At 44.0% G+C, this 27981-nt stretch overlaps 2 protein-coding genes across 4 annotated transcripts; both read right to left on the bottom strand.

The window, feature by feature from the left end:
• Positions 1-20: 20 nt before the first annotated feature.
• On the bottom strand, positions 21-5516 carry LOC135552737 (WD repeat-containing protein 20-like). Of its 3 annotated transcripts, XR_010457495.1 has the most exons (5): positions 4972-5516; positions 4237-4419; positions 1778-3163; positions 1299-1571; positions 21-1060 (listed from the first exon to the last, which is right to left on the bottom strand). XR_010457495.1 is itself a non-coding variant. In XM_064984548.1 (4 exons), the coding sequence occupies exons 1-4, from the start codon at positions 5341-5343 to the stop codon at positions 1524-1526; spliced, it is 1989 nt and encodes a 662-aa protein (XP_064840620.1). In that variant the 5' UTR covers positions 5344-5516; the 3' UTR covers positions 21-1523. The 3 variants fall into 3 exon arrangements, 2 of the variants coding, with proteins under 2 accessions (XP_064840620.1, XP_064840621.1); XM_064984548.1 differs by having other exon boundaries at positions 21-1571; XM_064984549.1 differs by having other exon boundaries at positions 21-1571; positions 1787-3163.
• A 460-nt stretch (positions 5517-5976) lies between these two features.
• LOC135552736 (mitogen-activated protein kinase kinase kinase kinase 5-like) lies at positions 5977-27737 on the bottom strand. Its single transcript, XM_064984547.1, has 31 exons — positions 24721-27737; positions 18301-18358; positions 16966-17056; positions 16687-16751; positions 15906-15961; positions 15739-15786; positions 15399-15441; positions 15213-15285; positions 14975-15106; positions 14457-14519; positions 14235-14316; positions 13005-13121; positions 12750-12831; positions 12595-12647; positions 12378-12439; positions 12182-12226; positions 12047-12067; positions 10653-10698; positions 10352-10511; positions 10055-10155; positions 9865-9906; positions 9396-9551; positions 9048-9108; positions 8717-8819; positions 8399-8457; positions 8140-8243; positions 7682-7859; positions 7477-7545; positions 7242-7334; positions 6954-7077; positions 5977-6858 (listed from the first exon to the last, which is right to left on the bottom strand). Exons 1-31 carry the CDS (start codon positions 24859-24861, stop codon positions 6762-6764), a joined length of 2625 nt encoding a protein of 874 aa, XP_064840619.1. The 5' UTR covers positions 24862-27737; the 3' UTR covers positions 5977-6761.
• Between the last annotated feature and the right edge of the window lie 244 nt (positions 27738-27981).

Below are 27981 nucleotides of genomic sequence, written 5' to 3'. Positions count from 1 at the left end.
ATGGAGATAGCCTGAGAATAACAGGTAGCATTTGGGTTTAGAATTTTATTAACAGATCTACATATACAAACTTGATACTGTGATATCATTTGCCACTAACTTAATCACCTCAGGCATATGTATAATGCACACTGAATTAAACATTACATGCTATGGTCTGTTGTAAACGGTCAAAAAGAGAAACTAATGGAATGGATTTTCTTCCCTTGGCATAAAATGGTTAGTTCCCATTGTCTTTCGGTATTGAACAAGGCATTCTGTCAGTTGGTAGTCTTCAGTGTACATTAAATGATTTGAGTCTTGGTTTTAGTGTCACCTTTTGCTATTTCACAACTGTTATTAGGACATACACTAATAAGATGGTAGGCCCTTGAACTTGCCAGAGTAAACTTTTCTGTTACCAAGTGTTCTTATCTGGCCAGATCTTAAAACACAGTCACTTCTTCTCCACACATTTTTTGTTGTTGGTCCACCACCATTTCTAGTCTGGTGTTATCACACTAGTAGGTTTGACTAATTTGTTGTCGCATGCCTTTCAGCACACCTAACCTTAAAATCCACACAAAATCATTTCTAGGTAAAACAATGGTTTGATCCAAGGCCCACAGTTTGGTAGAATATCATGGATATCACATACAGAGAATGCACAAATAATACAGTCCAGTTAGAATCAGTAGCTTGAAATAAATTAACATAACACAAAAGAGAAATCACAACAAGACAAACTGCCTCTAGTTTCTTTCTGTGGGCTAAAATTATGACTGTCGAATGTGCAAAATCTTGCAAGAGGCATTGCAGGTGTGAGTGGAATGGAGCCTATTGGAAGCTATACTGATTGAAAGCATACTTGTGTACAGTGTGTCACTCTGTGCTGTCATGTTAGGAACAAGAATACCTGGGAGCAGACAGTCTCAGCTGAAGAGTGCAGTAGCAGCCATTGGAAGATTGCTCTCTGTACTGCACGAGGGTCAAGTCTTTGATGCCGAAGACCCTAAATGTGTCCATCTTTATCGACAAACCAAACCAGTTTGCTTCAAGGGACACGACAAATCAAGGACCTCTATCAAACAAAAACAATACATCTTCAGGTCCCTAACTGCAGACATTCAATGTTAACTGTGTCGCTATGTACAATATAGGATCTACATATAGTAATATTATTTAATTTTTTTCACTCGCTTGAGTCATTATTTCAATACTCTTTATCCTCTGAATTTATAGAGTATTTGTATAATTATGTACAATATAAATTACTTCAGTCTTGTGATAAGGTAAAATAAATAAATAAAATGACTGACTTTTGTAGTGTTAGCAGGGTGGAGAGGAGTCTGCCTTCTCTATGCTTCTGGGAAAAGAGGGACGGTCCACATGTTGCTTTGTAGTCTTTCTAAAGAGAAGTGGTGAGAAGCAAGGGGGTACATCAGGGGTGCAATACTGTGATGATCGGATGCAGATGCTGGCCCCTCTTCAGCCATGATGGGCGTTTGGTGGGGGGAGGAGGGAGTGCAAAGTTCCACTTCCAGCTATACTACCGTGCCACTGGGAGAGTTCCCGTTCTGTGCTGTCAAGTTCTGGAGGAGGGGACAGGCAGTGTCAGGGAGGGGAAAGAGAGAGAGAAAGGAAGAAAGTTTAGACTCATGACAAGTAATCCATAAATACTCAAGAGCAGAAGTCCTTTCAAATAACTTGGAGTATAAACTACTCCACTGAAAGCTGATAGGACAGCCTACAGAGTATTATTCATTGATAGATGTTTCGCTGCCATAACGTTACGCACCGGACTCACCACTTTACCAGGCCGTGCCCAGGTGCAGATGAGGCCCTCCTGGCACGCGGTGATGATGCAGTCGTCCATGAATACCAGCACGGTCAGTCTCTCGTGGGCGATCTTCTTACACACCAGGGGCTCCAGCAGGGGCACCTCGTGCATCCGTGGACACAGGGTGGTGCCTAGGACCTTGGCGGCGTCCAGGCGACTGCTGCGTGGCGCTACATTGATCTTGTCGTTGCTCTTGCTGATGTTTCCCAGGCTATGGTAGCGCTTGTGCTCCTTCTCCCCGCCCACCCCACTCCCTCCAGACTTGTCCGACTTCCGCTCCTGCAGAGAGAGCGTGGCGAAGCGGCCGATACTGAAGGGGGTGACGTTGCCCCCTCCGCTCCCTCCCCCGCCCTCTGTTGTGCTCTGGCCCTTAGAGACATTGGCCACGGCGGGGTGCGGGAGGGAGTTGGAGCGCGACAGGGAGCGGGGGAGTGGCAGGGGCATGGTGGGGGGCTGGTGGGGGTTAGTGGTGGGGTGGTGGTGGCCCTCTACCCCGCCTACGACCCCTCCACTCCCTCCGTCTGTAGTGTTGTTGATGGTGCCGCTGACAGAGGAGGGGATGGTGGGACCGAAGGTGTTGGTGAGGGCACGGGACAAAGGCAGCCGCGGGTACAGCACGTCATCCGTCAGGTCCCACAGGCAGAACTGGGTGTCCTGGCCCACCGAGCCGAAGCGGTAGGTGACGGAGGGCGAGCCGCCCTTGGAGCTGTGGCGGGAGAGGCGTGACAGCGTGCTGCTGGTGCGCACGCGGCCAAAGTGCAGCGGCCCCTGCTGTAGATCCTCCTCGCTGCCACTCAGCTCCATGGGCTCCTCGTCCCCCAGGCTGGTGGTGAAGGGGTCAAAGGCCACCACATTCACCCAGGACTTATGGCCGTGTCCCCGGGCAACTACACGGCTCTCCGTAAACGACCACACCGTCACCAGGTCGTCCTCGCCACCCGTGGCCAGGTATTTGCCATCGGGGCTCCAGGAGACGCACAGCAGGCCGCCGAAGTAGCTCTTCATCACGCCCTGCAGCTCCATGGAGTCAAAGTGGAAGACACGCAGGCAGCCGTCCTGGCCCACGCACGCCACATGCACACCGTCCGGCGAGAAGGCAAACTCATTAAGGCCTCCGTTTCCTACGGCCCAGCGCAGCAGCGGGTTTCGGGGCGTCTTTGTCTTGCAGGCGTAGACGGCAAAGCCTTCGCCCTGGCGGAGCAGGGAATACTGCGGGGCGGCGGTGCCACACGGGTGCTCCACGTTGTAGAGGTAGAGGTGACCACTGGCGTATGAGGCCAGGAACAGATTCTCTGACTTGGGCAGCCATTTCAGACAGGTTACCTTGGACTTGTCTATCATCCTCTGAAAGGTGACATGGGGTGTGAGGATAATAAGATGTTTATATTAGCAACACAGGAACATGAGACACGCTTATATGCTATTTTCAGCGACAATGGTAGGAGATGTATCTGAAAGAGTATGGCAACTGTCACAACAACTAACTAAAATCTGAACTGTTAGTGGTTCTATGTCCTCCTAAAGTGCTTTTAGTCCAGGACTAGGTTTAATATGTGTCTGAAAAACCAGACCTAGAGTGCACTCAGTATTTGGACAGTGAAGCTTTAAGCTCTACACTCCAAAAGTTGGATTTGATATGAAAATGTTGGTATATCTGAGCTCTGTGACAGAGGTAGAACAGCAGAGGGAGTGGATTTAGATCCAGTGCTCCGGAGGAGGTTCATTGACTTAGAACAGAAACCAAGCAAAGGCAAAGAAAAGTACACTTGATCATTATCACACTCCAGCTTCTGAATTTAATTAAAGGCCCAGTGCAGCCAAAAATCTGTTTTTCATGTGTTTAATATCATATTGTACAACAGCTGATTAAACATTTTATCAATGTAAAAAATCCTGATAGTTGCTGGTTGAAAATACAATCTACAGACCTTCTAATCAGCAGGTTTGCATGTGCTGTAGTTTCAGTTTTCCATGGTGACATCAGCATTCACAAAATTGGTTAGTAGGCCAATAACAGAGAGTTCCAAACCTCTCTGTCAATAACTACTGGTTTTCAAATTTACCCTCTCCACTCAGTCCCCTTCCAGACAGTCCAAGCAAAATTCTTGCTTTAGAATGTTTTGTTGTTTCTACCCATTTTAATGGAAATCTATTACAGTAAGGTACTTAATTGTTACTCAGAAATAATTTTATATTCATATAAAAATGGTACATTGGACCTTTAAGAACATTATTCTCCAAAAAGGCTGGCAATACTTCAAAAGAGCTCTTAAAAAAAGTATTTTCAGTGTTCCAAATATTCCTATGAAATAAAGCAAATGGCAACACAGACATAGGCTATAGCTCACCCCCCCCCCCCCCCCCCCAACACAGACAATAAGACAGAGACAGGCGGACGAACAGACAAACGCACACACCTCCTCATTGAAGAGCTTGCTTGTCTCCTTCTTAATGGGGTCCAGGTATTGAACTTGGCCTGCTGAAAAGCCCACAATGAGGGCCACACTGTCTGCTGTGGCAGAGTACTGGTTGAAGTCATGGCAGGTGGGCTGGGTGCCCTTGTAGATACGCTTGTCTATGGGTTTACTGAGGTCCACAGCCTACCCAGACAACACAGAGGGGAAGAGAGTTAGGCAAAAGCAGCTTTTAGAAAGAACAAGTGACAGTAAATGTCATTCAAAAGAGCCTTTGCAAAAATGTTTCCCAGTTTATGTTCTATTTCAGTGATTGTCCCCTTTGTGGAAGTTCAATTTGGTGCATGTTAAAAATACATTTGAATATGGCAGAATAGAGGAAATACGTGTTTTATATTGAGATTCTTCCACATTCAGGCATTTTTGGAATTCAAAACCACGATTGAGGTGTGTAAAACCGGATGCAAACAATTGCTGTCACAGAAATGACACGCTACTTGTAACATCACTGCAGCTACATTCTTGAAACTGTATTTCTGAAATGTTGCAACATTGTTGCGTTCCAGCCACACGGTCTACACGACTTTACTTGCATGCAACATTTTCCGTGGTCTACTGATGCTTAGCAAGACAATAATGAATGCACGATGATTCGATTGCCTCAAACGAACGTGGCTAACGTTAGCTAATAATCAATCTCAGTCGTCAATTAATTGCAAGCTCCGTTATTCAACTTACTTTCTTTATATTTGTGTAGGTGTAGAAATAAAGCTCTCTTCCGATGTTAAAACACACTCTCTCGGATTCTTCGCTCGGGTCCTCCGGCTGAAGCTTCACCATGGAGACCCTGACGGGAGGGAGGAATCCCGCTGGAGAGGAGTTGGCTGCGGAATTGCTGGAGGCAGCTCCGGGCCCCTGCACCACACCTACACCGGGTATCGAACCCGGTCCACCCCCGGGGCCCACCGTGGTACCTGCGGACAGACCCCGAGGTAGTCCGCCTCGTTGTTGTGAATCCGAGAGGGTCAGTAGTTTGTAAAAACCCTCTCTAGTCCTGAACTGGGATTTAATCTCATTGATATCCTTCAGAGCGCCTCCATCACCGGCCATTTTTAGAAGCCTACAAACAAGCCATACAGGAAACTGACATTTTGACCTGGAAATAATACTCGAAACTACAATGAAAATGGGAGCGACTGGTATTGTTGGTGAGCCTGTCGATCCAATAAATTAATGGGTCATCAAGCACATTTCTTTTAAAGACTACTATTCAGTGAGCAAGCCGAGAGACCCTCTTCAAATGTCAGAAATCATTGGTCATGGTAGCCTAGTTATTACAGCCAACGAAGCCCGGGTAGCGCGCACCCCCTCGAGTGGTGCTGCCATACATCTGTAATGAGGAGCTGCAGCTAGGCTACTGATGTTTAGAATGAGGTGATTTAAAGTTTTGCTATTCATCCCTCTGGCTGACCATCATGAACTAGCAAATCATATTCGACTTGTGGTAAAACCACATCAGTTTGCAGCAACCTCCTGATATGATTAAAACAGCCCTCCTTTCCTGTTATCAGGACAATTCACTAATTGAAGGCTTCAGTGCAGTCTGTGCAGACCTCAGAGAAGTGGGAATGTCCATTCAGAATAGTGTCTATGGGCAATTCAACTTTGTCACTCCAAAAACACTTCCATGCACTGTGAAATTAGTTGGCCACTTGTTGACATTCCAGTGTAATGAAAAACAAGTCAGATTTGGAAGATCTTTATTGGGTAACGTTCTCCATTTATTAGAATTGATTGTGATGGGAAATGTAGGCCCCTATGTGTGTGAGCCTGTGGATGAAAAAAAGACAGCCTGGTCTCAAAGACTGGACGTAACATAGTAAATGTAATTCCGGAACACTGAAATTAGTATGATAATTAGCAATTTTTCAATAATTTACTACATTCTAGTTACTTTGCAACTATTTAGCATGTTAGCTAACCCTTCCAATAACCCTTCCCCTAACCCTTTAACCTAACACTTGACCCTAACCCCTAGTCTAGCTAACGTTAGCCACCTAGCTAGAATTCGTAACATATCGTACTTTTGCAAATTTGTTACATATTGTACATTTTGCAAATTCAAAACATAATAGGAATTTTTAACATATACGAAATGGACATTCACAAAAGAATACATACCATACGAAACGTAGCATATCATACTAAATGGAGTGCCGCTGATTTACATACAGAATAATATGAAATGCTCTGAGACCAGGTTGCAGCAGAGGGCAAGTACTGTGGTAATGTTACAGGATAAATAGGTATTTGTGGAGGAATGAATGCACATGTGTGTCTGGGCACAGTCTGCCTGTGTGGGCTGGCAGTGGAAGCTGCTCACATATTATGAGGGATGAATTCAGGCTGTGCTCCTTTAAACCAGCAGCAAAGCAGTATTGTTTGGCATGGACGACACAGTGCCATGGCTGCTGCTTGGAGTGTTCGCAGGGGTGCTACTTTGAGCTCGGTTCCATGTTCTAGAGTTCTCAAGGTACTGGGACATAGTTCTCGGCAATCTCCAGGATGTACAGGTTACAGAGCCCCGAATGGTCCTCACACTGCCGTGTCTCCATGACAACTATCCTGCGGGGTTATTAATGAGTCAATCAAACTATATTTACTTGATTGTGTGTGTGTGTGAGAGTGTGTATCCCATGAAAGTATACAGGCACACATACCGGTCTGATCCCACCAGGCGGTAGGTCTTCTTGGGGTCTGTGATCTCCTGCAGTATGTCTGGGCCTTCTCCTCTCCTCTGCCAGCCATGACGCCACATGGCCAGCAGAGTGTTCTCAAAATACACTGAACCAGACAGACAGAGGGAGATAATGTACATTAGGCCCTCAGACAGACAGAGGGTGAGAATGTGCAGTAGGGCCCTCCATATCCCAATATTCCCCCCACCCCCCAAACCTCACAATGATTGTATCATGATGACCATACTCCTCTACTCCTCCCCTTCTTACCTACAGCTTCCACATCAAAAGTGAAAGTGGTCTCAGCTTGAAGCGTCCAGTGGCTCCTCTGCACCCCCTCCAGGCCCACTATGTGTACTGAATCTATTCAGAGGGCAGAGAGGCACACACACATTAGCCTTTCCTACACATTTCATGTTGCTCTTATATACCGATAGAGACACCGTCATTGGTCTGTAACTAGCCTACTCTTCCTGAGGATGGTGATGATAACAACATGACTTACTCTCAAAGAGCACCAGCAGAGTGTTACAGTCCAGCTGGTTCACCTGCACTGTGCCAGGACACCGGCTCTCTGGAACATAAACACACAGTTACAACAAATCTTTTAGATTGGTCCAAACTAAGAAGAAAGCTCACTACTTCATTGAACTGTATGTTCATAGAAACAAGCCTGTGATGTGTTCAGTTGAGGATTCAGTTCATAGTACCTAAGCCAGTGTTGGTGAACCAAGAGGTGTTGGAGTTGAGGTTCATGTTGTCCAGTTGAATGGGCTGCTCAGGACTGGGGCCCCTGTTTAGCCCGAAACACACTAGAGGGTACTCTTGCTGCGGAGCCACCACCATCTCAAACACACGCAGGGGACTGGGCAGGGGGAAGTCAAAGTGCTGCAGAGGACAAATACACAGTCAGGGAAGTAGACAGAGACTGTCAGCTGTGACAGTAGACGTCAATACAGGGTTGTGTCTAGTAGGGAGAAAACTATTTGAAACGGCGCGAAACAGGGAAGAACTACCTGAACTTATCTCTTATGCTAACTGTTTTGCTACGATGTGCCTACTGCTACGATGTGCCTACTGCTACGATGTGCCTACTGAATAGGACCCAGGAAGACAGTGGGCAGCAGGATGATGAGAAGGGATGCTGTGAGATCCTGTGTGTACTCACCTTGATGAGCATGAACTTATGCATGGGCTCGTACCACTGCAGGAGCACCACACTGGTCTCCAGGGCACAGCACAGGAACACACAGCCCCGCTGCACGTTACTGGCTGGAGGGATCGTTAACAGTCATTTAGCAGACACTTGAAGTCAAATCAACTTTGACTTCAAACCCACTCATGTTACAACTGAAGTTCAGTGACTGATCGCCTGGACCTTTTTTTTTTATCAAGTTAAACAGAATTCTCAACTCCTCTTTTCTCACCCACTGAGCAGGTCTTGCAGCCTTTGGTGTCTGGTATTTTACATGAGACAGCAAACTTCCTGCAAACAAGAAATAAAATGTATGTTGATGAATAATACTAATTACAGGGGGAGAAAATGTTATAATCAACAACAAACACCAGGGTCGTATTCACTAGGAACAAAGCGGAAGGAAATGGGCCTAAACGGGGAGGGACTACTACTGAACTTATCCAATAAGAAATGCTTGTTTTGCTCTTCTGTTGGGAAAGGCTTTGCTACTGTGTTCACTAATGAATAAGACCCGTTACTAGCGTGTGGCAATGGATTATAGGGTTACCTAGGCAATAGTCTGTGGGTTGGCAAGGCCACCATTCGCTGCTCCTTTCGGGCCTGCTCATACAACTCCTTCAGTAAGTGAGAATGGAGCTGGGACGACTTACCTGTGGAGGAAAACACACACACACACACACACACACACACACACACACACACACACACACACACACACACACACACACACACACACACACACACACACACACACACACACACACACACACACACACACACACACACACACACACACACACAGATGATTTCAGTTTATTTTATCAATTTATTTTACAGATGTTAGTATTGTAGAATGACTATGGCTTGCAGAATCTCACCTGATATTGACATGAGGACATTACTAATGGTGTAAACCCAGCTGCACTTTCCTGGATAGAGCTGCAGGAGAGGGAGAAGAGAACAGCAGATGAGTGAGGCACATGTAGAGTTAAATAGAGATTACAAGCAATATCAAAGCAAAATGCAATACTGTACCTACAACATCCATCTTCCTGAATTGTGCTGTCATACTGTAGCATGAGCTTAATCTCGAAGACCATAAACTCAGCCTGACTATAGCTCTGGTCCAGGGCTTTGGAATGCGTTCATCTCGCTATTGTCATCACGCAATGCGACCAGATCTAGCCTCGCTGCAGACATGGAAAGACATTCGAGCAGATTCTCACCAGCTCCATGGTGGCCTCTGAGCTGTTTAGGTTGAGGGTGTAGATCCCCTCGTCTGCTCCCAGGATCAGGTGGTGGTCTTTGGTTGTCGGATGGTCCCACATCGTTGAACTATTCACTTTCAATGGACAGCCATGAAATACTTTCTTAAAGTACACCTAGACACGAGGTGGAGAACAGGACCCATATTCATAAACCATCTCAGTGTAGGAGTGCTGATCTAGGATCATTTCCCCCATGTCTATATAATCTAATTCATTAGGATCTAAAAAAAAACTCAACGGATCCTAGATCAGTACTCCTACTCTGAGACGCTTTATGAACGGGCCCAGGAGTCACTCTCATTATTCATAGTGTGTGTGTAGTGTTCCAGATAAAGGTGTGAGTACGTCTCAGTGCATCGATACACAGCTACAGTAACTGTCGTAAACTGTAGATCGGAGTACTCGTGAGATTGGTGGACAAACTTACTGGTGGTTTCTTCAGCACAGGGCTGGGACATTCAACCGGATCCTGAAATAGAAAACAGACACCTATTCTAAACATGCATTTTGGAATCAGTTCATCCACATTCCTGTGAGCCAACAAGTGAGGCGTTTTCCTGGTCCACCTCTCAGAAGGAAAAATGAATTGCTGTTTTAATTTCTGGTTCCATCCATACCTGGGGGGGCTGTCTCCTTCTCCTGTCTTTCTTGGGGGGCAGCTCAGGCGGTTGGAGGCCCGCTGATCTGTCTGTTATGTGTAATGGGAAGGAAACAGGGTCTACAGGGGACACAATCATGTTGTTACTGTACATCGGAGAGCATGAAGAAGATGCGCTTCAGGGTAAACGTCACAGGTCAAAGGTCATTCACTGTAAGTGAATGCAATTCAGAAGGGACAACCGGGTGATCAAATGAAGATCCTATATCTGTAACTGTAGGTAACAAATAGGAATAAGAGTGGAGTTGACACTCACCGGAGTTGACGTTTCGCTGGGACCGTGGACGAGGGACAGGGCGTGTGTGGGTGCCACTAGATGTTCGCAGGAGCGGCGAGGGGGCGTAGAGGGTGCGCAGTATCCGGCCACGTTCGTCCTCCCCTGTCACAAACTCCTCTGAACTGGTATAAAATTTGGGCTGCGTGGGCATACATAAAGTCAGGCACTGGAAATGTGGCCTTTATCAACTGTATGTCAACACCATATTTATAGACACATGGGATTTGTAGAGGTAACAAATTGACATACTGTAGTTTAGAAAAATGTAGTTGTTGTATACCTTCGGAGGGAGTGGTGGTGGGATGTCATCTAGTGGAATGGTTTCGCTGTTCAGGGAGAAACAGAAATAGTTCAGTGTTTCAGATTGTTGTTTTTAGCCAAATCTTTGAATCGAATTTCCCATAAAGCTCTGTTATATAGACGGGTTGGCTGACAACGTCCCAAAAAAAATGATGTGGCCGGAAGGTGGGTGTTGTTATCATTCTGAACGGTCAGATAGTTAGCAACAACAACAAGAGGCTGCCATGTGGGGAATAGTAGGTGTCTCGTTTCAGCTCGTTGTATCTTCTTATTGATACCATGTCTTGTTTTGAGGTGTTTTGACTCATGTCATGTCTATGCTAATATGGCAAAACATTTGCTAGCTTGCTACCAACAACTGTAACGATGTATTTGAGAGACAACAAGTGCTCATTGTGCAAATGTATTTATGTTTTCAATAAACATTTGGAGACAAAATATAGTTTACATGTTGTCAACAGTCTAAGCCAACCCCGTCTATTTTGTCCCATCTTTATTTAAGGATCCTCATTAGCTGCTGCCAAGGCAACAGCTACTCTACCTGGGGTCCGGCAACATTAATAAGGCAGTTATATACAATTTAAAATATTGCATTTCAAAACACTTAACGCAATAAATGTAGCCACTACTCCACTATCACATATTTACAATACAACATCCATCTGTACGTGTGTGTAGAGTGCGTGTCTTATAATGTGTATGTGTGTCTGGGCCTGAGTGTGTGTGTGTCTCTTCACAGTCCCTGCTGTTCCATAAGGTGTATTTGTATCTGTTTTTTAAAATCTTATTGTACTGCTTGCATCAGTTACTTGATGTGGAATAGAGTTCCATGTAGTCATGGCTCTCTGCAGTACTGTGCGCCTCCAATAGTCCTTTCTTGACTTGGGGATTGTGAAGAGACCTCTGGTGGCATGTTTTGTGGGGTATGGATAGGTGTCTGAGCTGTGTGCTAGTAGTTTAAACAGACACCTCGGGGCATTCAGCATGTCCCATAGTTACGCACGCTTCAGTTCTGTTACTAGACAACCAACCCGTCTATGCCACAAGCATGGTAAAGACAATGATGTTGAGAGCAGTCCATCGACTCCATCCCATCCGAGAAATACAGTACACACTTATGGGGAAAAAAAGGCTTCTTCATCATAGGATAACCCTTTTGGAATTCTTCTTTCTAAGAGTGTACATCCAGACCTGTGTTCACTAAGTGTATCAGAGTGGGAGTGCTCATCAAGGAAGAGTTTTACCACAAAGGATAAGAGAGGGGGTGCCGACCAATCAGCACTCCTACTCTGGGACGCCTTATGAATACGGGCCCAGAAACATAGGTCAGAGGGAATGGGTGAAGTACGTATATGTCTCAGTAGGATTGCTTACCTCCTGGTGCAGATGGTGGGACTGTGGAGAGAGTGTGGAGAGGAGGAAGAGAGGGTTGTCAAACAAATCAGACAAATGTACAACTGAAGAAATGTCAAGCTGATGAATGAATAATCAAGTGTGCGTTAGGATTACATGTCCACGTCATCGTAGTCATCATCCGAGTCCAGGCATTGGTCCCTACGGGAACGAGATCAACACAGTGCTGGTTAAGATCGGTAGTCAACAGTGGTCTCCTCATTACTCATTGGATCAATTGCCCTGTAAGACTTGGAGCTGATGGAGCCGTCAGTCAGTGTGTGATTGGTTTGCTAAGCAGTAATCCACTTACCTGATTAGACTCTTGTCGCTGCCAGTGGATCCCAGTGTGGAACACTGTACTGTAGGTCGTACCTGAAGCACAGAAAGACAATGACAGACGACTCTGATCAATAAGACACGCAGGCCTACGTTTGTACTGGGAAGCACAGTGGTACACAGGCATGGATAGCACCATAGGTACGCACATGGACACACTCACACACACACGCTTACGCACAGACACGTACCATTGCTTCTGCTGGGGCTGTCTTTACTGGTCTCTTGGTGTAGAGCTGCTCCACTATAACACACACACCAATCCAATGATTAGTTGCACATGTATACAACCGATAACATTTCCTGGACAGGTTCACAAAGGAAAAACGAACTGAATATATCTCACAGCTGATGTCAGAGTTGGTTCTCTCTGCCTGGTTGTGTCTGTTAATGGAGTGAATCCTTCTCAAGGAGCCAGGTACCACAACCTATAGGAGATATCACCATATAGCCATGAGTACCGCATTTACATTTTACATGTCTTTTACAATGTGTGATCATGTGTATTGATGTGTATTATTCATATTTATTGTTTAAACAATGTTTATTACTATATGATTTTATGGTGTGTGTGTGTGTGGCAAGTGTGTGATGCTCTGACCTCCACATCCTCCTCCTCAGACGGCAGGCAGGGCTTCAGTTTCTCAGGGTGACGTAGCTTCTCCAGCAGATCCAAGATCAGATCCTGTCTCAGACACGGCTGGGTCAGAAACAGGTGCTGCAGGACAGAGAGACAGAGAGAGAGAGAGAGACAGAGAGAGAAACAGAGAGAGAAAGAGACAGGGAGAGAGAGAGATAGAGAGAGAGGCAGAGAGAGAGACACAGAGACAGAGAGATAGAGAGAGACAGAGAGACAGAGAGACAGAGAGAGACACAGAGGCAGAGAGACAGAGAGACGGAGAGAGAAATTAGGAAGTGAAAAAGGATTACAGGTACTACAAGACATGAATAGAGGAGCTCAAGCCTTTGATCTGGTTATGGTAGTGGGTGCCAGGTGCACTGGTTTGTATCAAGAACTGCAACGCTGCAGGGTTTTTCATGCTCAACAGTTTCCCCTGTGAATCATAAATGGTCCACCACCCAAAGGACATCTATCCAACTTGACACAACTGTGGGAAGCATTGGAGTCAATATGGGCCAGCATCCCTGTGAAACGCTTTTGACACCTTGTAGAGTTCATGTCCCGGAGAATTGAGGCTGTTCTGAGAGCAAAAGGGGGTGCAACTCAACATTAGGAAGGTGTTCTTAATGTTTGGTATACTCAGTGTACACAGTAGGCCTACTAGTGATTGACGTTAGCAGCACCACAAAAGTATGGCAAGCCAAAGTTGCCTAATAAGTAAAGTGCTCAGTGCGTTCTTAGATCATCTCATCAACAACATATTAACAATGTGCTGACAAAAACTAAAAAACCTCATCAATGTCAACACCACCATCATCAACAACATATTACCGTCATCATCCTCAAAATCATCATTCCTGGCCTACCTCCTTCTCTTCCATGTATTGAAAAGGGCAATGGCCATAGGGGGTGAAGGAGTGCTTGTACATGTTAGTCTTAACAGTGGGGAATCTACACTGGGAGCCAGAGGATAGCACCTGGAACTCATGGTGTAGGGGGTGGGTACAGTCAGACAGGATGGATTCTGCCTTCCTCACCACTTGTCTGTTGTACAGGTCAGACAGACTACTCTGCTGGACTCTTGAGATGTTGCACCATTCTAGCTAGTGCATTTTTAGGAAAGGTGAGGCAAGGAGAAAGAGGAGAGGTGGGTGAGTAAGATCGAGCAGAGAAGAGAGACATTCTCTGTGCTTCTTGAGGTTTACTCACTGTCAGCATCTTTGAGGCACTGGGTCTCTTCTTAGTGTTCCTGATCAGCATTGTCTTGACAAAGTTATAGAAAATCGAGGACCTAACATGAAAGTGGTGGAACAAATACTGTTGTTTTAACCAACTGCATATTACAGACCGTAGATTAATTGACTGAATGAATTAAGGAATACAGGTATCATTTCCACAGCTCAAGTGGATAGTAATGGTCTTACTGCATACCATTTGGACTTTTCCTTTAGTTTAGGAGGCTGGTAGCCACTTTTTGACATGAGGAACAGCACCCTGAGAAAAGACAAGATTTTAATGTGAGGTTTGTGTGTGTGTGTGTGTGTATATGTGTGTGTGTCTCTGTCTGTCTGTCTGTCTGTCTGTCTGTCTGTCTGTCTGTCTGTCTGTCTGTCTGTCTGTCTGTCTGTCTGTCTGTCTGTCTGTCTGTCTGTCTGTCTGTCTGTCTGTCTGTGTGTGTGTGTGTGTGTGTGTGTGTCGTCACAGGTCAGTATTGTAAATAAGAATTAGTTCTTAATTGACTTATAAAGTATATAATAAAGGTGAAATAAAAAATAAAAAGTGGGGGTTGGCATGTGCGTAATTGGTTAAAAGCATGAATGTATATCCAACTGGAACATGAGGGGGTGTGGAAGGAGGAAAGTCTAGATTCTTTCTGCGGGGAGTGTGAATGTAAGAAAGAATGTTGTGTGTGTGGGTTAAAGGAATGATTTGAGTGTGTTTGTGATTACCGTAGTGGGTGCACATCGAATAGGGGAGGCTGCAGCTCAGCCAGCTCGATGGCAGTGATTCCCACAGACCACACGTCACACAGCTCATTGTAACCCCCCTTTATCTCCACGGCAGCCACCTCTGGCGCCATCCTGGAAGACACGGGCCACCGCTACCATCAACATCAAGACCATCTGACATCACATACAACCTCGAGAAGAGCCACATGGAGGGGACTCATTTGACCTTCAACCTCACCAGTAAGGAGTCCCGATGAAGGACATCCGCCGTGCCAAAGTAGCCGTGATCTGTGCCGAAATCCCAAAGTCCGCTAAACAGCCAGACAATAAATGTCACTTATTTAATATGTGAGGACAAAAATCTATGATTTAAGTGTTATGATTTACCGCCTGTTGAGTGTTTTAGGGCGTCACAGTCACACACCTAGCTTCACCTCTCCTTGGTCATTCAGGAGGATGTTGGCCCCCTGGACAACAGGAAGACGAGACACAAGCGATCACGACAGAGTAATGTGTACAGTATATTCTGTCTGGACAGCATGAAAACACAACAAACATTGCATCCTAACTTAAAGCAAGCCTTGTCTGAGCCAGAATGGCCCTTAGTGACAGACTAGCGTCCTGTCTAGGAGGTGTTCTAGTTCATCAAGTTGACTCATGCTACTGAAACAGGAGATAGGCTCCTGCCAATATGGGCCATTCATAACCGTTATAGAGGCCTAACTCATCCCAGCAGATTAGGGAGTCAACCCTGGTCATCTCACCTTTATGTCTCTGTGAATCTTCTTCTGGCCATGTAAGTAATCCAGACCCTGCAGGTAGACAGTTAGTTCACTGTAACGTGTTGATATCAAAGCAACTATTATCTAGAACAACCAGAGTGACATGTTATACACTCTATACTCTCTACGTGTGATATGAGTGATCTTACCTGAAACATCTCCCTGCAGATAAATGCAATCTGAAGCTCAGAGAGAGGTCCGGTCACTAGAGGGAGAAAAGGGGGGGTGAAGTAGGACACTCTGTTACAGTCGTAGAGTGTAATCTGCTCCAGTTCACCCACACATACTCTCACTCACACACACACACCTGTATTCAACACACACTCTCTCGGGGATGAAGTGATAAAATGTCTTAAGAAGTACAGCAGTTGATAATGATGAGGAACTCACTCAAATCTATAAAAATAGGCAAATGCAAAATATGTTTTGGGCAGAGGGGTTTTGCAGTGTAATGGTGATACACTCTTAGAAAAAAAGGGTTCCAAAAGGGTTCTTCGGCTGTCAATATAGGATAACCCTTTTTGGTTCCAGGCAGAACTATTTTGGGTTCCACGTAAAATTCTCTGTGGAAAGGGTTTTATATGGAACCCAAAAGAGTTCTACCTGGAACCAAAAACGGTTCTCAAATAGGGACAGCCAAATAACCTATTTAGGTTCTAGATAGCACATTTTTGTGCTATCTAGTGTAGTTGACCTTTAAGAGTGTCCCTGATGTTCATCACAAAGTAAACCCGGCTGGTTGTGAGACTGATCTGTATTCAAAGCCTGATCAAACCACTTATTTGTCTCTCATTCACACATACTGTAGATCACCTCTCGCTTTTTGTTTGTCTGATATGTTCACCTTACTCCTCAGAGTTTTCTCAGTTGAAGAGATAAATCCTAAATCAACCTAAGCTGGTACACACACCCACACACACACAAACACACCATGGTAAACGTCCTGAAGAGAGCCTCCTCCACAGAACTCCATGCAGATCGACAGCTTGTTGGCCCTGGAAACACACACGCATGTCACACACACACACACAAACACACACACACACACACACACACACACACGGACATCTGTCATATGAAAGGGTTATACTCCCAGTAACTTTATCATGATCACCACTGATAATATTTCCAATTAGTCTGTATCATCCTATTCCAACTAGTGTATGATATGTGGCTGTGTGTGGCAGGGCCTGCTCAGTGCCCACTCACTGTATATAGCTGCCATAGTAGGCCACAATGTTGCGGTGCTTGCAGCTCTTCACTATGACGATCTCCTGCTGGATTACTGAGAAATCCTCCTCTGTGTGGGAAAAGGTCATATCATCTCATATCATTTTATACCATGTACCACACTGCAGTGCATATGGGTGCCAGATGATGTCACAATATAGCACCACAACATCATCTTGGTTTGTTACCAACTACTTTTGTGGAATGGTAACATTTGACACCGGCATTACTGCAGAAATATGATACCAATGTGGATTGAAAGGTTTGTTTCTTTCAGACCTGGGTTGAAATACTACTTGAAATCATTTCAAATACTATTTTTGTGCTCGATTGATCTTGCCTGTTGTAATGGAACCAATATAAATGTCTAGAATGACCAAACCCTGCCCACCTGGCACTCCAGACAGGTTAAAGTAAACACTCCAAGTATTTGAAAGATATCAAATAGTATTTGAACCAATGATGTACAGTATATAAACCCTGGATTGCTGATGCTATGTATTGGCCATTGAGAGGATTTGAAGCCACCATGTTGGCCATATTGGCACTCCCCAGTAGGAGCAGTCCTCCATAGGAATGGATGGAATTCTACAGTATTTCAATTAAATGTTTCAAGGACAAAATAACATTTAAGTATTTTTTGTTGTACACCCAATATGTCCCCCCTGTTGATGATGCTTATTATGCATTATAGTTGAACCAAAAGTTTACATGTAACAAAAAATGAAATAGGAAACAATAAAATATATGTGAAATTGAATTAATCAATAATATATGTTGATGCTAATATTATGTACAATATTTAGTTATGTTTCCATATGATAACAATAGCCTAATATATTTAATATGCCATAAACTATTGTTTTTTAACAGTTTCAATCAATTAATTCTAATTAACTTAATAATTATGACACACCCCTCACTATTGTCATTGGTTGCACTAATTGCACTGGTTGTCTACATAACCTGGTTCAAGTATTCATGACATTACCCTGAAGAAGGCAAAGTGTTCATGAAACGTTGGTGATTTACCCAATAAATTACTGGGAGTTTATATATAGAGTGTGCAACTCTTTATTTTTATAGCTTATAGTTTATTTGCCGTTAGTCAGCACCTCTACATAGAATCATTTTCTTTGGGTGTGCTCCAGCTCATGTTTTTTATATCTTCCAAAATACGTTTACAACGGTGTGGGAGTGCCAAGATGGAGGCACGGTGGCTTCAACAAAGCACCCCCTGTCAGTCATCTAGTGTATATATAAACTATTGATGTGTGGTCTCTAGTATCTGTAGTAACAGAGGGGACTTTTTACCTGGCTCCATCTTGATGACTTTGATAGCTGCCAGCTCCCCGTTCTGCTTGTTCCGAGCCTGAGTAAAAGACAGCTGCATCAGTCAGTGGGCTTGTTATGGAAGGGGGAGTATAACTTGATTCACTGACCTCAGGACAGATTTTTTTATTTCACCTTTATTTAACCAGGTAGGCTAGTTGAGAACAAGTTCTCATTTACAACTGCAACCTGGCCAAGACAAAGCAAAGCAGTGCGATACAAACAACACAGAGTTACACATGGAATAAACAAACATACAGTCAATAACACAATAGAAAAAGTCTATCTACAGTGTGTGCAAATGAGGTAAGATAAGAGAGGTAAGGCAATAAATAGGCCATAGTGGCGCAATAATTACAACGTAAACACTGGAGTGATAGATGTGCAGAAGATGAATGTAGAGTAGTAGAGATACTGGGGTGCAAAGGAGCAAAAAAGAATACAAATAAATAAAAAAACAATATGGGGATGAGGTAGTTGGATGGGCTATTTACAGATGGGCTATGCACAGGTGCAGTGATCTGTGAGCTGCTCTGACAGCTGGTGCATAAAGTTAGTGAGGGAGATATGAGTCTCCAGCTTCAGTGATTTTTGCAATTCGTTCCAGTCAATGGCAGCAGAGAACTGGAAGGAAAGGCAGCCAAAGTAATAATTGGCTTTGGGGGTGACCGATGAAATATACCTGCTGGAGCGCGTGCTACAGGTAGGTGCTTCTATGGTGACCATTGAGCTGAGATAAGGCGGGGCTTTACCTAGCAAAGACTTATAGATGACCTGGATGGCACTGTGATAGAGGATGGCACTGTGATAGAGGCTATTTTGTAAATGACATTGCCGAAGTCAAGGATCGGCAGGATAGTCATGTTTGGCAGCATGAGTGAAGGATTCATTTTGGATTGGAGATGCTTAATTTGAGTCTGGAAGGAGAGTTTACAGTCTAACTAAACACCTAGGTATTTGTAGTTGTCCACAAATTCTAAGTCAGAACCATCTAGAGAAGTGTTGCTGGATGGACGGGCAGGTGCGGGCAGCAATTGGTTGAAGAGCATGCATTTAGTTTTACTTGCATTTAAGAGCAGTTGGAGGCCACGGAAGGAAAGTTGTATGGCATTGAAGCTCATCTGGAGGTTAGTTAACAGTGTCCAAAGAAGGGCCAGAAGTATACAGGATGGTGTCGTCTGCGTAGAGGTGGAACAGAGAATCACCAGCAGCAAGAGCGACATCATTGAGTCGGCCTGAGAATTGAACCCTGTGACACCCCCATAGAGACTGCCAGAGGTCTGGACAACAGGCCATCCGATTTGACACACTAAACTCTTTCTGAGAAGTTGTTGGTGAACCAGGCGATGCAGTCATTTGAGAAACCAAGGCTGTTCAGTCTGCCGATAAGAATGTGGTGATTGACAGAGTCGAGAGCCTTGGCCAGGTCGATGAATACAGCTGCACAGTATTGTCTCTTATCGATGGCGGTTATGATATCGTTTAGGAACTTGAGCGTGGCTGAGGTGCACCCATGACCAGCTCGGAAACCAGATTGCCTACCGGAGAAGGTACGGTGGGATTCGAAATGGTCGGTGATCTGTTTGTTAATTTGGCTTTCGAAGACCTTAGAAAGTTAGGGTAGGATATATATAAGTCTGTAGCAGTTTGGATGTAGAGTGTCTCCCCCTTTGAAGAGGGGGATAACCGTGGCAGCTTTCCAATCTTTGGGGATCTCAGATGATACGAAAGAGAGGTTGAACAGGTTAGTAATAGGGGTTGCAACAATTTTGTGTGATCATTTTAGAAAGAGAGGGTCCAGATTGTCTAGCCTGGCTGATTTGTAGGGGTCCAGATTTTGCAGCTTTTCAGAACATCAGCTATCTGGATTTGGGTGAAGGAGAAATGGGGGAGGCTTGGGCAAGTTGCTGTTGGGGGGTACAGAGCTGTTGACCGGGGTAGGGGTAGCCAGGTGGAGAGCATGGCCAGCCGTAGAAAAATGCTCAATTCAATTCTCAATTATCGTAGATTTATCGGTGGTGACAGTGTTTCCTAGCCTCAGCGCAGTGAGCAGCTGGGAGGAGGTGCTCTTATTCTCCATGGACTTTACAGCGTCCCAGAACTTTTTGGAGTTTGTGCTACAGGATGCAAATTTCTGTTTGAAAAAGCTGACCTTTGCTTTCCTGACTGACTGTGTATATTGGTTCCTGGCTTCCCTGAAAAGTTACATACCATGGGGGCTATTCGATGCAAATGCAGAACGCCACAGGATGTTTTTGTACTGGTCAAGGGCAGTCAGGTTTGGAGTGAACCAAGGGCTATATTGGTTCCTGGTTCTACATTTTTTGAATGGGGCATGCTTATTTAAGATGGTGAGGAAAGCCCTTTTAAAGAATAACCAGGCATCCTCTACTGACGAAATGAGGTCAATATCCTTCCAGGATACCCGGGCCAGGTCGATTAGAAAGGCCTGCTCAATGAAGTGTTTTAGGGAGCGTTTGACAGTGATGAGGGGTGGTCGTTTGACCTCAGACCCTTTACGGATGCAGGCAATGAGGCAGTGATCGCAGCGATCCTGATGGAAGACATCAGAGTTGTATTTGGAGGGCAGGTTGGTTAGGATGACATCTATGAGGGTGCACGTGTTTACCGATTTGGGGTTGTACCTGGTAGGTTAATTGATCATTTGCGTGAGATTGAGGGCATCAAGTTTAGATTGTAGGATGGCCGGGGTGTTAAGCATGTCCCAGTTTAGGATCATGTTGGGTCTATGAGTTTATGCTACAATTACTTTCCATTGAAGATGTGTGTTCATTATCGGATGAGAGTTGAGTTGGTGTAGCTTTACTGTGGCGTTCACTGTTTTGTTTACTGCTAAAAAGGTCTAAGGTCTGCTGTGAGGAAACACCTACCAAGACTGCCCAGACTCTGTTAATTACTTCTGCATTGCCAAATCACAAAGCCTACACACACTAGAGCACACCAATGAGAGACCCTGTTTGTTGGTTGACACAACAACACTAAACATAGCCCATGAATGTGCACAGTGGAAAGTAGACAGATAATAGGATGGGGTTGGCTGGCAGGGGGCTGGGTTGAGTGGAGAGAGATGGCCACTGAAGAAAAGCCACAAAACAAACAGTGCTCATCTCGCAGACCACTGGAAACGTTGTGATCGAAGCCAGGCAGTTTCCATGGTGACGTCAATGACCTTGTTGACAGACTGACACCAAATAGATACACATGCAGACACTCACAAGCTCTTACACTCAGAGGACGAAGTGACAAATGTATTTTAAGAAGCACGGCTGTCGATAATGATGAGTAACTTCTGATCACTCAAATTAAATGTCAAAAATAGGCGAAAGCAGAACATGTTTTGGATGAAGGATGGGTTTAACAGTGCAATGGTAAAATGGTGATAGGTGACCTTTAAGAGTGTCACTGTGTTTGAACCTTAGGAACATCACAACTTAACTTCCTCCCAGTGGTACTTCACAAAGTAGAACTGTAGATCACCTCTCACCTTTGTTTGGAAGGATTTTTCTCCCTTCCTCTTTCTCAGAGTTTCCCCAGTTAAAGTGATAAAGTTGGGTACTTCTGGTCTCCACAAGTATAGTTAAACACACCCACACACACACACACACACATTAATTGTGAAGTGTAGATTCTGTAAATACCAATGACTCTCTCACTTCTTTATTTTCCACTTTCTGTCAAAGATTGCACCCGGCACAAAATGTCATCGCATTTTATTGACAGAGACACATCACAATAACCCACTGTTTTCAGTATTATAAGTATTGTGGCTTGGCTGAAACTCAACCTTATCTTGTCCTTTGTGGAGTCAATGCCTATGAGCCTGTGGGATAAATTCTATTGCATCGAAAACTTGAGGATTGTGTAAGTAGTTCTTCTGAATGTCACATCAGTAGGATCCCTGCCTACAGATGTAACAAGTTCACTTGCATAGGAGGGTAAATCCATTTGAATTCAATCAATTTTTGAAAGTATCCATAAATGTTTGCCCATGGAAGAAGTGGTCAGACTTTTTGGACCTGAATTCCAAAACATTCAGGAGATAGAGGTGCTCCAAATTTGATCCATTTTGCATACCCCACCATACCACGAGACATCTATGTCTTCATCACTGGAAAATACCAATGGTTGAATTTGATTTAATTTAAAAGCAAAATAGGTCAACTTTGAGCACCTTTATTTCTTGAATGTTTTGACATTCAGGTCCAAAATAGTCACTTTCTGACCACTTCTACAATGGGCAAATATTGTATGTATGGTAGGTTTAGTTCAAATCAAAAGGGGGTGCTATCAAAAAATGATTGAATTCAAATGGATTTACACTAGATAGAAGATAGGAGTTTTAGTTGAAAAAAAGGATTCTTAGTTCAATGTGTACCAACAAATATTTTGCTTTTATGGAAGTGTGCCGAAGCAGAAGTGTTTACAGGAGGCCTAGGGACAGTTGGGAGGCCTGATAACAATGTAGTTCAACAGAGATGTACCCACAGTGATGTTGTGGATACATAGAGTTTAGAATTACCAACCTATAAAAACCCACAGCTCTTTGAATTACTGAGAAGCATCATAAAGTTGCCCAACAAGGAAAACTAAAAAATGACCCACTGACAAATATTGGCAGAAGTCCAGGTATTTTTCTGGTGTTTATTTTTGTTTCCTTGACCCCCCACCCCCCTCCAGACACTGTTGACACAGACAGCATGCTAACCAAACCTATTCTCCCTCACCCACACATGCTCACTCAAGGCTGGCCTGTTTCCCTGACACTGTGGGTAAGCAAAGTGCTGCATATGCAGGTCTCCATCAGTGTTCAGTCTGCTTGTTGAATCAACACATAGGCCGGCTTCGAGGGTGGATGAGTGTGTGTGTGTGCCTGTATGTGTCAGCTTGTGTGTATGCCCCTGTGGGTGAGTGTATGTATGTGAAAGCCCCTGTGGCTTCAGTGCTTTGAATGTGTATTTATTCACATTCAACTGTCTGTTCGCAGGCATTGCTACCATAAGTTGTTGAATAAATGCAAACCACTGTGAAAATAAAGCAGAATCTATTGGTGGCCTCCGTTTCTCTCTGGAGAGGAAGTACGCTTCATATCCCCCCTACTTTGCATCAGTCACATGTACAGTGGACAAGCTCCTGAACACAACAGCTGGCAAACTCTGCCAAAGCTTGTCCAGTAAGGCCATTTATGACATTATAAAATCTTTGTCCTTCTTCTACAATAACATTATTGACATCGTAGAGTATACCAAGATTCTGGAAAGGGCATAAATTCCACATAAGATACACATTTTACACAAAATGTTCCTGATGGAATAAAAGTGAAAATGGTGTGCTCCACATTGAATTCATGCTATACGTAGCAACTGAATGAAATGATCATGGCTGGTGCTGAATAGCACACTCATCATGTGGTGTTCAAACAGGTGCAAAACACACTGCATTTCTGCAAAATTCTGTGGCAGGATGCAATATGACTTATTCAGAGATCGAATGTGTCCTTGCAACTTGTCGGTAACAAGTGTTACTGAAAGATACAGTTGGATATTGCCTCCCAACATCCACGCATATCAATGACAAGCTTCTGTATTTGTTTGAATGGATGTGATGTTCCAACTCACCTATTGGTCACATCCTTAGGCCCTATCCTGATTCGAGGTAAACACATTGTGTCCCTAATGTGGTCACAATAAATGTGTCTTTAGGACAGTGAATTGACAGGTGACAGGTTGTCTTGTTCCAACACAGTTACTGACTTAGAACACATTCTGCCCATTAACAAAACTGCTGCATACAAAGTCACAGTGTAACTGACTGGGGTTGAGCTGTGAGGGGTAAACACAACTGACCTCATGGTAAGAGTATAGGACTCAGTTACCTGAAGAAAGACAACAGATCAACCTCTATTCCCTGGTGAGCTATGACACAATCCTTCACTACTTGGGGAAACATATTCCACAGAATTGAGATAATACACTTTCATGTAATATACAAAGGGCCATGTTCACTAACCAAAAGTGAAAGATGAAGAGAAAGGAAACCAGTGTATGAAAAAAAATTGAAAATATCTGATCATATATGCTTTTTCGAAAACCACTTCCTTTTTTGAAACAGGAATTACAAAAAACTGAAGTCTAAACTTCCTGAGAATGTGAATAAACTAATCCAACAAGGTTAATTTACTTGCGACATGATTTCGGCCTACATGAAATCAAACCATAGCTTGCAGCCACAAATAAAATTGAATATTTTATTGTAAATCAGACTATTGACATTCGAAACACAGGCCACCATGAGAAACATCACAAAAAAAGTAAAAAGCACAGCAACAAGGTAACATAAAACTCTCTGAAAATGTCCTGGCTGTGAGTTGTTTTTATCTCTGACCTTGTAAACCTCGCCATATGTGCCTCCACCGACCCGGAGCAGAATCTCAAAGTCCTCCTGGGGGTTCCGGGTGGAGATGTCCAGTGCAGACCGGTTCTGGGAGTCCATTACTCCTGGGGCATGGCGCAAACTCACACACATACACAAACTCCCTCCACTGACTGCTGTTCCTGCTGCAGGCGCACAAACACCACTTTCTCTCACCTTCCTTCTTCACTCACCAGTTAGACCCCCCTCCCTCTCTCGTCTCTCTTTTCACTCTGTTGCCTGAACTAAATGATCTCTGATTTTCAGTGAAGCTCATTTACATTTTCTCTGGTTTTATTTCCTGTTGGGTGTCAGTCTCTGAAGGTGTGAGTGTATGAGAGAGAGAGGGGTGGGGAGGAGAGACTTAGTTTCACCATTGTCTTTTTGACATTCTTTGTAGTGTGTGTGTGTGTGTGTGTCTGTGTGTAGCTGCGTTACTCTTGTTCTCTGTGTGGGTTTTCTCTTGTCACTTGGGCATGCCTGCAGAAGTGTGAGCTACAAATATGCAATGCAGCTCTCGTTTGAAACCATTTATAATGGCCTGACTTCCTGTAGAGCAACAGTAGCATGTCGATACACATGAACAATTGCCATGCTTCAGAGTGGTAGAGATCATTAGCTAAAATGTTATTGTCAATGAGGAAGTTATATATATATATATTGCACTCTGACTACAAAAGGACATAAGTCAAAGGCATTACATTGCTCCAGTATTGGTGAAAAGAAATTAAAACCAAAATAAAAGAGAGGACACATTTGCTGGACCTGCTGACAGCACTAAAAGTGTTGTACTCTAATATGCATCTACTGTTGTTAGAATGACAGCAGGTTTTATAGCATGATATTGGTCAAATCAAATATTGTCACATGCGCCGAATACAAGACTTGACAGTGAAATGCTTGCTTATGAGCCTTCCCCAACTACGCCAAATTAATAATAATAATTAACACAAGATGAATAAAATACACAAGAATGGAGCTATATACAGGGAGTACCAAGACCAGATCAATGTGCAGGGGTACAATGCATTTGAGGTAGATATGTACATGAAGGCAGGGTAAAGTGACAAGGCATCAGGATAGATAATAATAAGTGTAAGAATAAAGAATTGTCTAGCAGCAGCTTATGATGAATGTGAAAGTGTGCATGTGGTATCGTTATTCCTGTGTGTTGTGTGTGTATTTAGAGCATGTGAATGTGTGTGGGTTTGTGTGAGTGTCAGTGTTGTGTGTGTATACAGTGCATTTGGAAAGTACTCAGACCCCTTAACATTTTCCACATTTTGTTTTGTTACAGCCTTATTCTAAAAAAGACCAAATAAAAACATTTCCTCATCAATCTACACACAATACTCCATAATAACAAAGCAGAGGTTTTTAGAAAATTCTGCTAATGTATTAAAAATTAAAAGTAAATAAGGTATTTCAGTTTAAGTATTCAGACCCTTTACTATGAGACTCGAAATTGAGTTCAGGTGCATCGTTTCCATTGATCATCCTCAAGATGTTTCTACAACTAGATTGGAGTCCACCTGTGGTAAATTCAATTGATTGGCCATGATTTGGAAAGGCACGCATCTGCCTATATAAAGGTCCCACAGTTGACAGTGCATTTCAGAGTGAAAACCAGGGTATGAGGTCTAAGGAAGTATTTGTAGCACTCCGAGCCAGGATTGTGTCGAGGCACAGATCTGGGAAGGATACCAAAACATTTCTGCAGCATTGAAGGTCCCCAAGAACAGTGGCCTCAATCATTCTTAAATGAAAGAAGTTTGGAACCACAAAGACTCAATTTAGAGCTGGCCGCCTGGCCAAACTGAGAAATCGGGGGAGAAGAGGCTTGGTCTAGGAGGTGACCAAGAACCCGAAACGCACTCTGACAGAGGTCTAGAGTTCCTCTGTGGAGATGGGAGAACCTTCCAGAAGAACAACCATCTCTACAGCACTCCACCAATCAGGCCTATATGACAGTGGCCAGACGAAAGCCACTCAGTAAAAAGGCACATGACAGCCAGCTTGGAGTTTGCCAAAAGGCACCTGAAGGACTCTCAGACCATGAGAAACAAGATTCTCTGGTCTGATGAAACAAAGATTGATCTCTTTGGCCTAAATGCCAAGCGTCACGCCTGGAGGAAACCTGCCATCATCCCTACGTTGAAACATGATGGTGGCAGTATCATGCTGTGGAGAACGTATTTCAGTGGCAGGGACTGGGAAAGTAGTTAGGATCGAGGGAAAGATGAACGGAGCAAAGTACAGAGATCCTTGATGAAAACCAGATCCAGAAAGCTCAGGACACCAGACTGGGGTGAAGGTTCACCTAACAGGACAACGACCCTTAGCACACAGCCAAGACAACGCAGGAGTGGCTTCGGGACAAGTCTCTCAATGTCTTTGAGTGGCCCAGCCAGAGCCTGGACATTCTGCAGAATATTTTTGGTACCCTTTCTCAGCTCTGTGTCTCAGCGCACTACGGACAATTCCTTCGACCTCATGGCTTGGTTTTCGCTCTGACGTGCACTGTCAACTGTGGAACCTTATATAGACAGATGTGTGCCTTTCAAAATCATGTCAAACAATTGAATTTACAGCTGTTCTCCAATCAAGTTGTAGAAACATCTCAAGGATGATCAATGGAAACAGGATGCACCTGAGCTCAATTTCAAATCTCATAGCAAAGGGTATGAATACTTATGTGAATAAGGTATTTTTTAAATGTATTATATACATTTGCAAAAATGTCAACCTGTTTTCGCTTTGTCACTATGGGGTATTGTGTGTAGATTGATGATTTTATTTTTTTAAATCAATTTTAGAATAAGGCTGTAATGTAGAAAAAGAGAAGGGTTCTGAATATTTTCAAAATGCACTGTAGTCTAGGTAACCGTTCAATTAACTATTGTGTTGTAGATGAGTGAGTGCACACATTTTGCATAAGTTGTCACATGTCATAAATATAGAAAAGTATGACATTTAACACCCCGCCCCCTGCCTGGTCTTTGCCACCCCCTGTCTGATCATACAAGCAAGCCCACAGTGTGTCTGTCAAAAGCCATAGCACAAACACCCACTGGTGTGAGACATACACTAAAGTATGCTCGTCGAACATCTAATTTCAAAATCATGGGCATTAATATGGAGTTGGTCCCCTTTTGCTGCTATAACAGCCTCCACTCTTCTGGGAAGGCTTTCCACTCAATTCCATTCAGCCACAAGAGCATTAGTGAGGACGGG

The sequence above is a fragment of the Oncorhynchus masou genome, chromosome 13 (assembly GCF_036934945.1).
Source record: "Oncorhynchus masou masou isolate Uvic2021 chromosome 13, UVic_Omas_1.1, whole genome shotgun sequence".
NCBI classification, from domain to species: Eukaryota; Metazoa; Chordata; class Actinopteri; order Salmoniformes; family Salmonidae; genus Oncorhynchus; species Oncorhynchus masou.
This window is presented reverse-complemented; position numbering and strand designations above follow the sequence as displayed.

Bases quoted from the DNA above. Each gene is read 5' to 3' on its own strand.
- LOC135552737 (XM_064984548.1), bottom strand. From the start codon at position 5,343: ATGGCCGGTGATGGAGGCGCTCTGAAGGATATCAATGAGATTAAATCC. The intron at 4,420-4,971 runs GTAAGTTGAATA...TTGTCTGGGTAG, and splicing joins CCTACACAAATATAAAGAAA to GCTGTGGACCTCAGTAAACC. The intron at 1,572-1,777 runs GTGCGTAACGTT...CCCCTCCTCCAG, and splicing joins CTGGTAAAGTGGTGAGTCCG to AACTTGACAGCACAGAACGG.
- LOC135552736 (XM_064984547.1), bottom strand. From the start codon at position 24,861: ATGTGTGTGAGTTTGCGCCATGCCCCAGGAGTAATGGACTCCCAGAAC. The intron at 17,057-18,300 runs GTAAAAAGTCCC...TTTCCCACACAG, and splicing joins AGTCATCAAGATGGAGCCAG to AGGAGGATTTCTCAGTAATC. The intron at 7,860-8,139 runs GTGAGTACACAC...TGTCCTCTGCAG, and splicing joins ATAAGTTCATGCTCATCAAG to CACTTTGACTTCCCCCTGCC.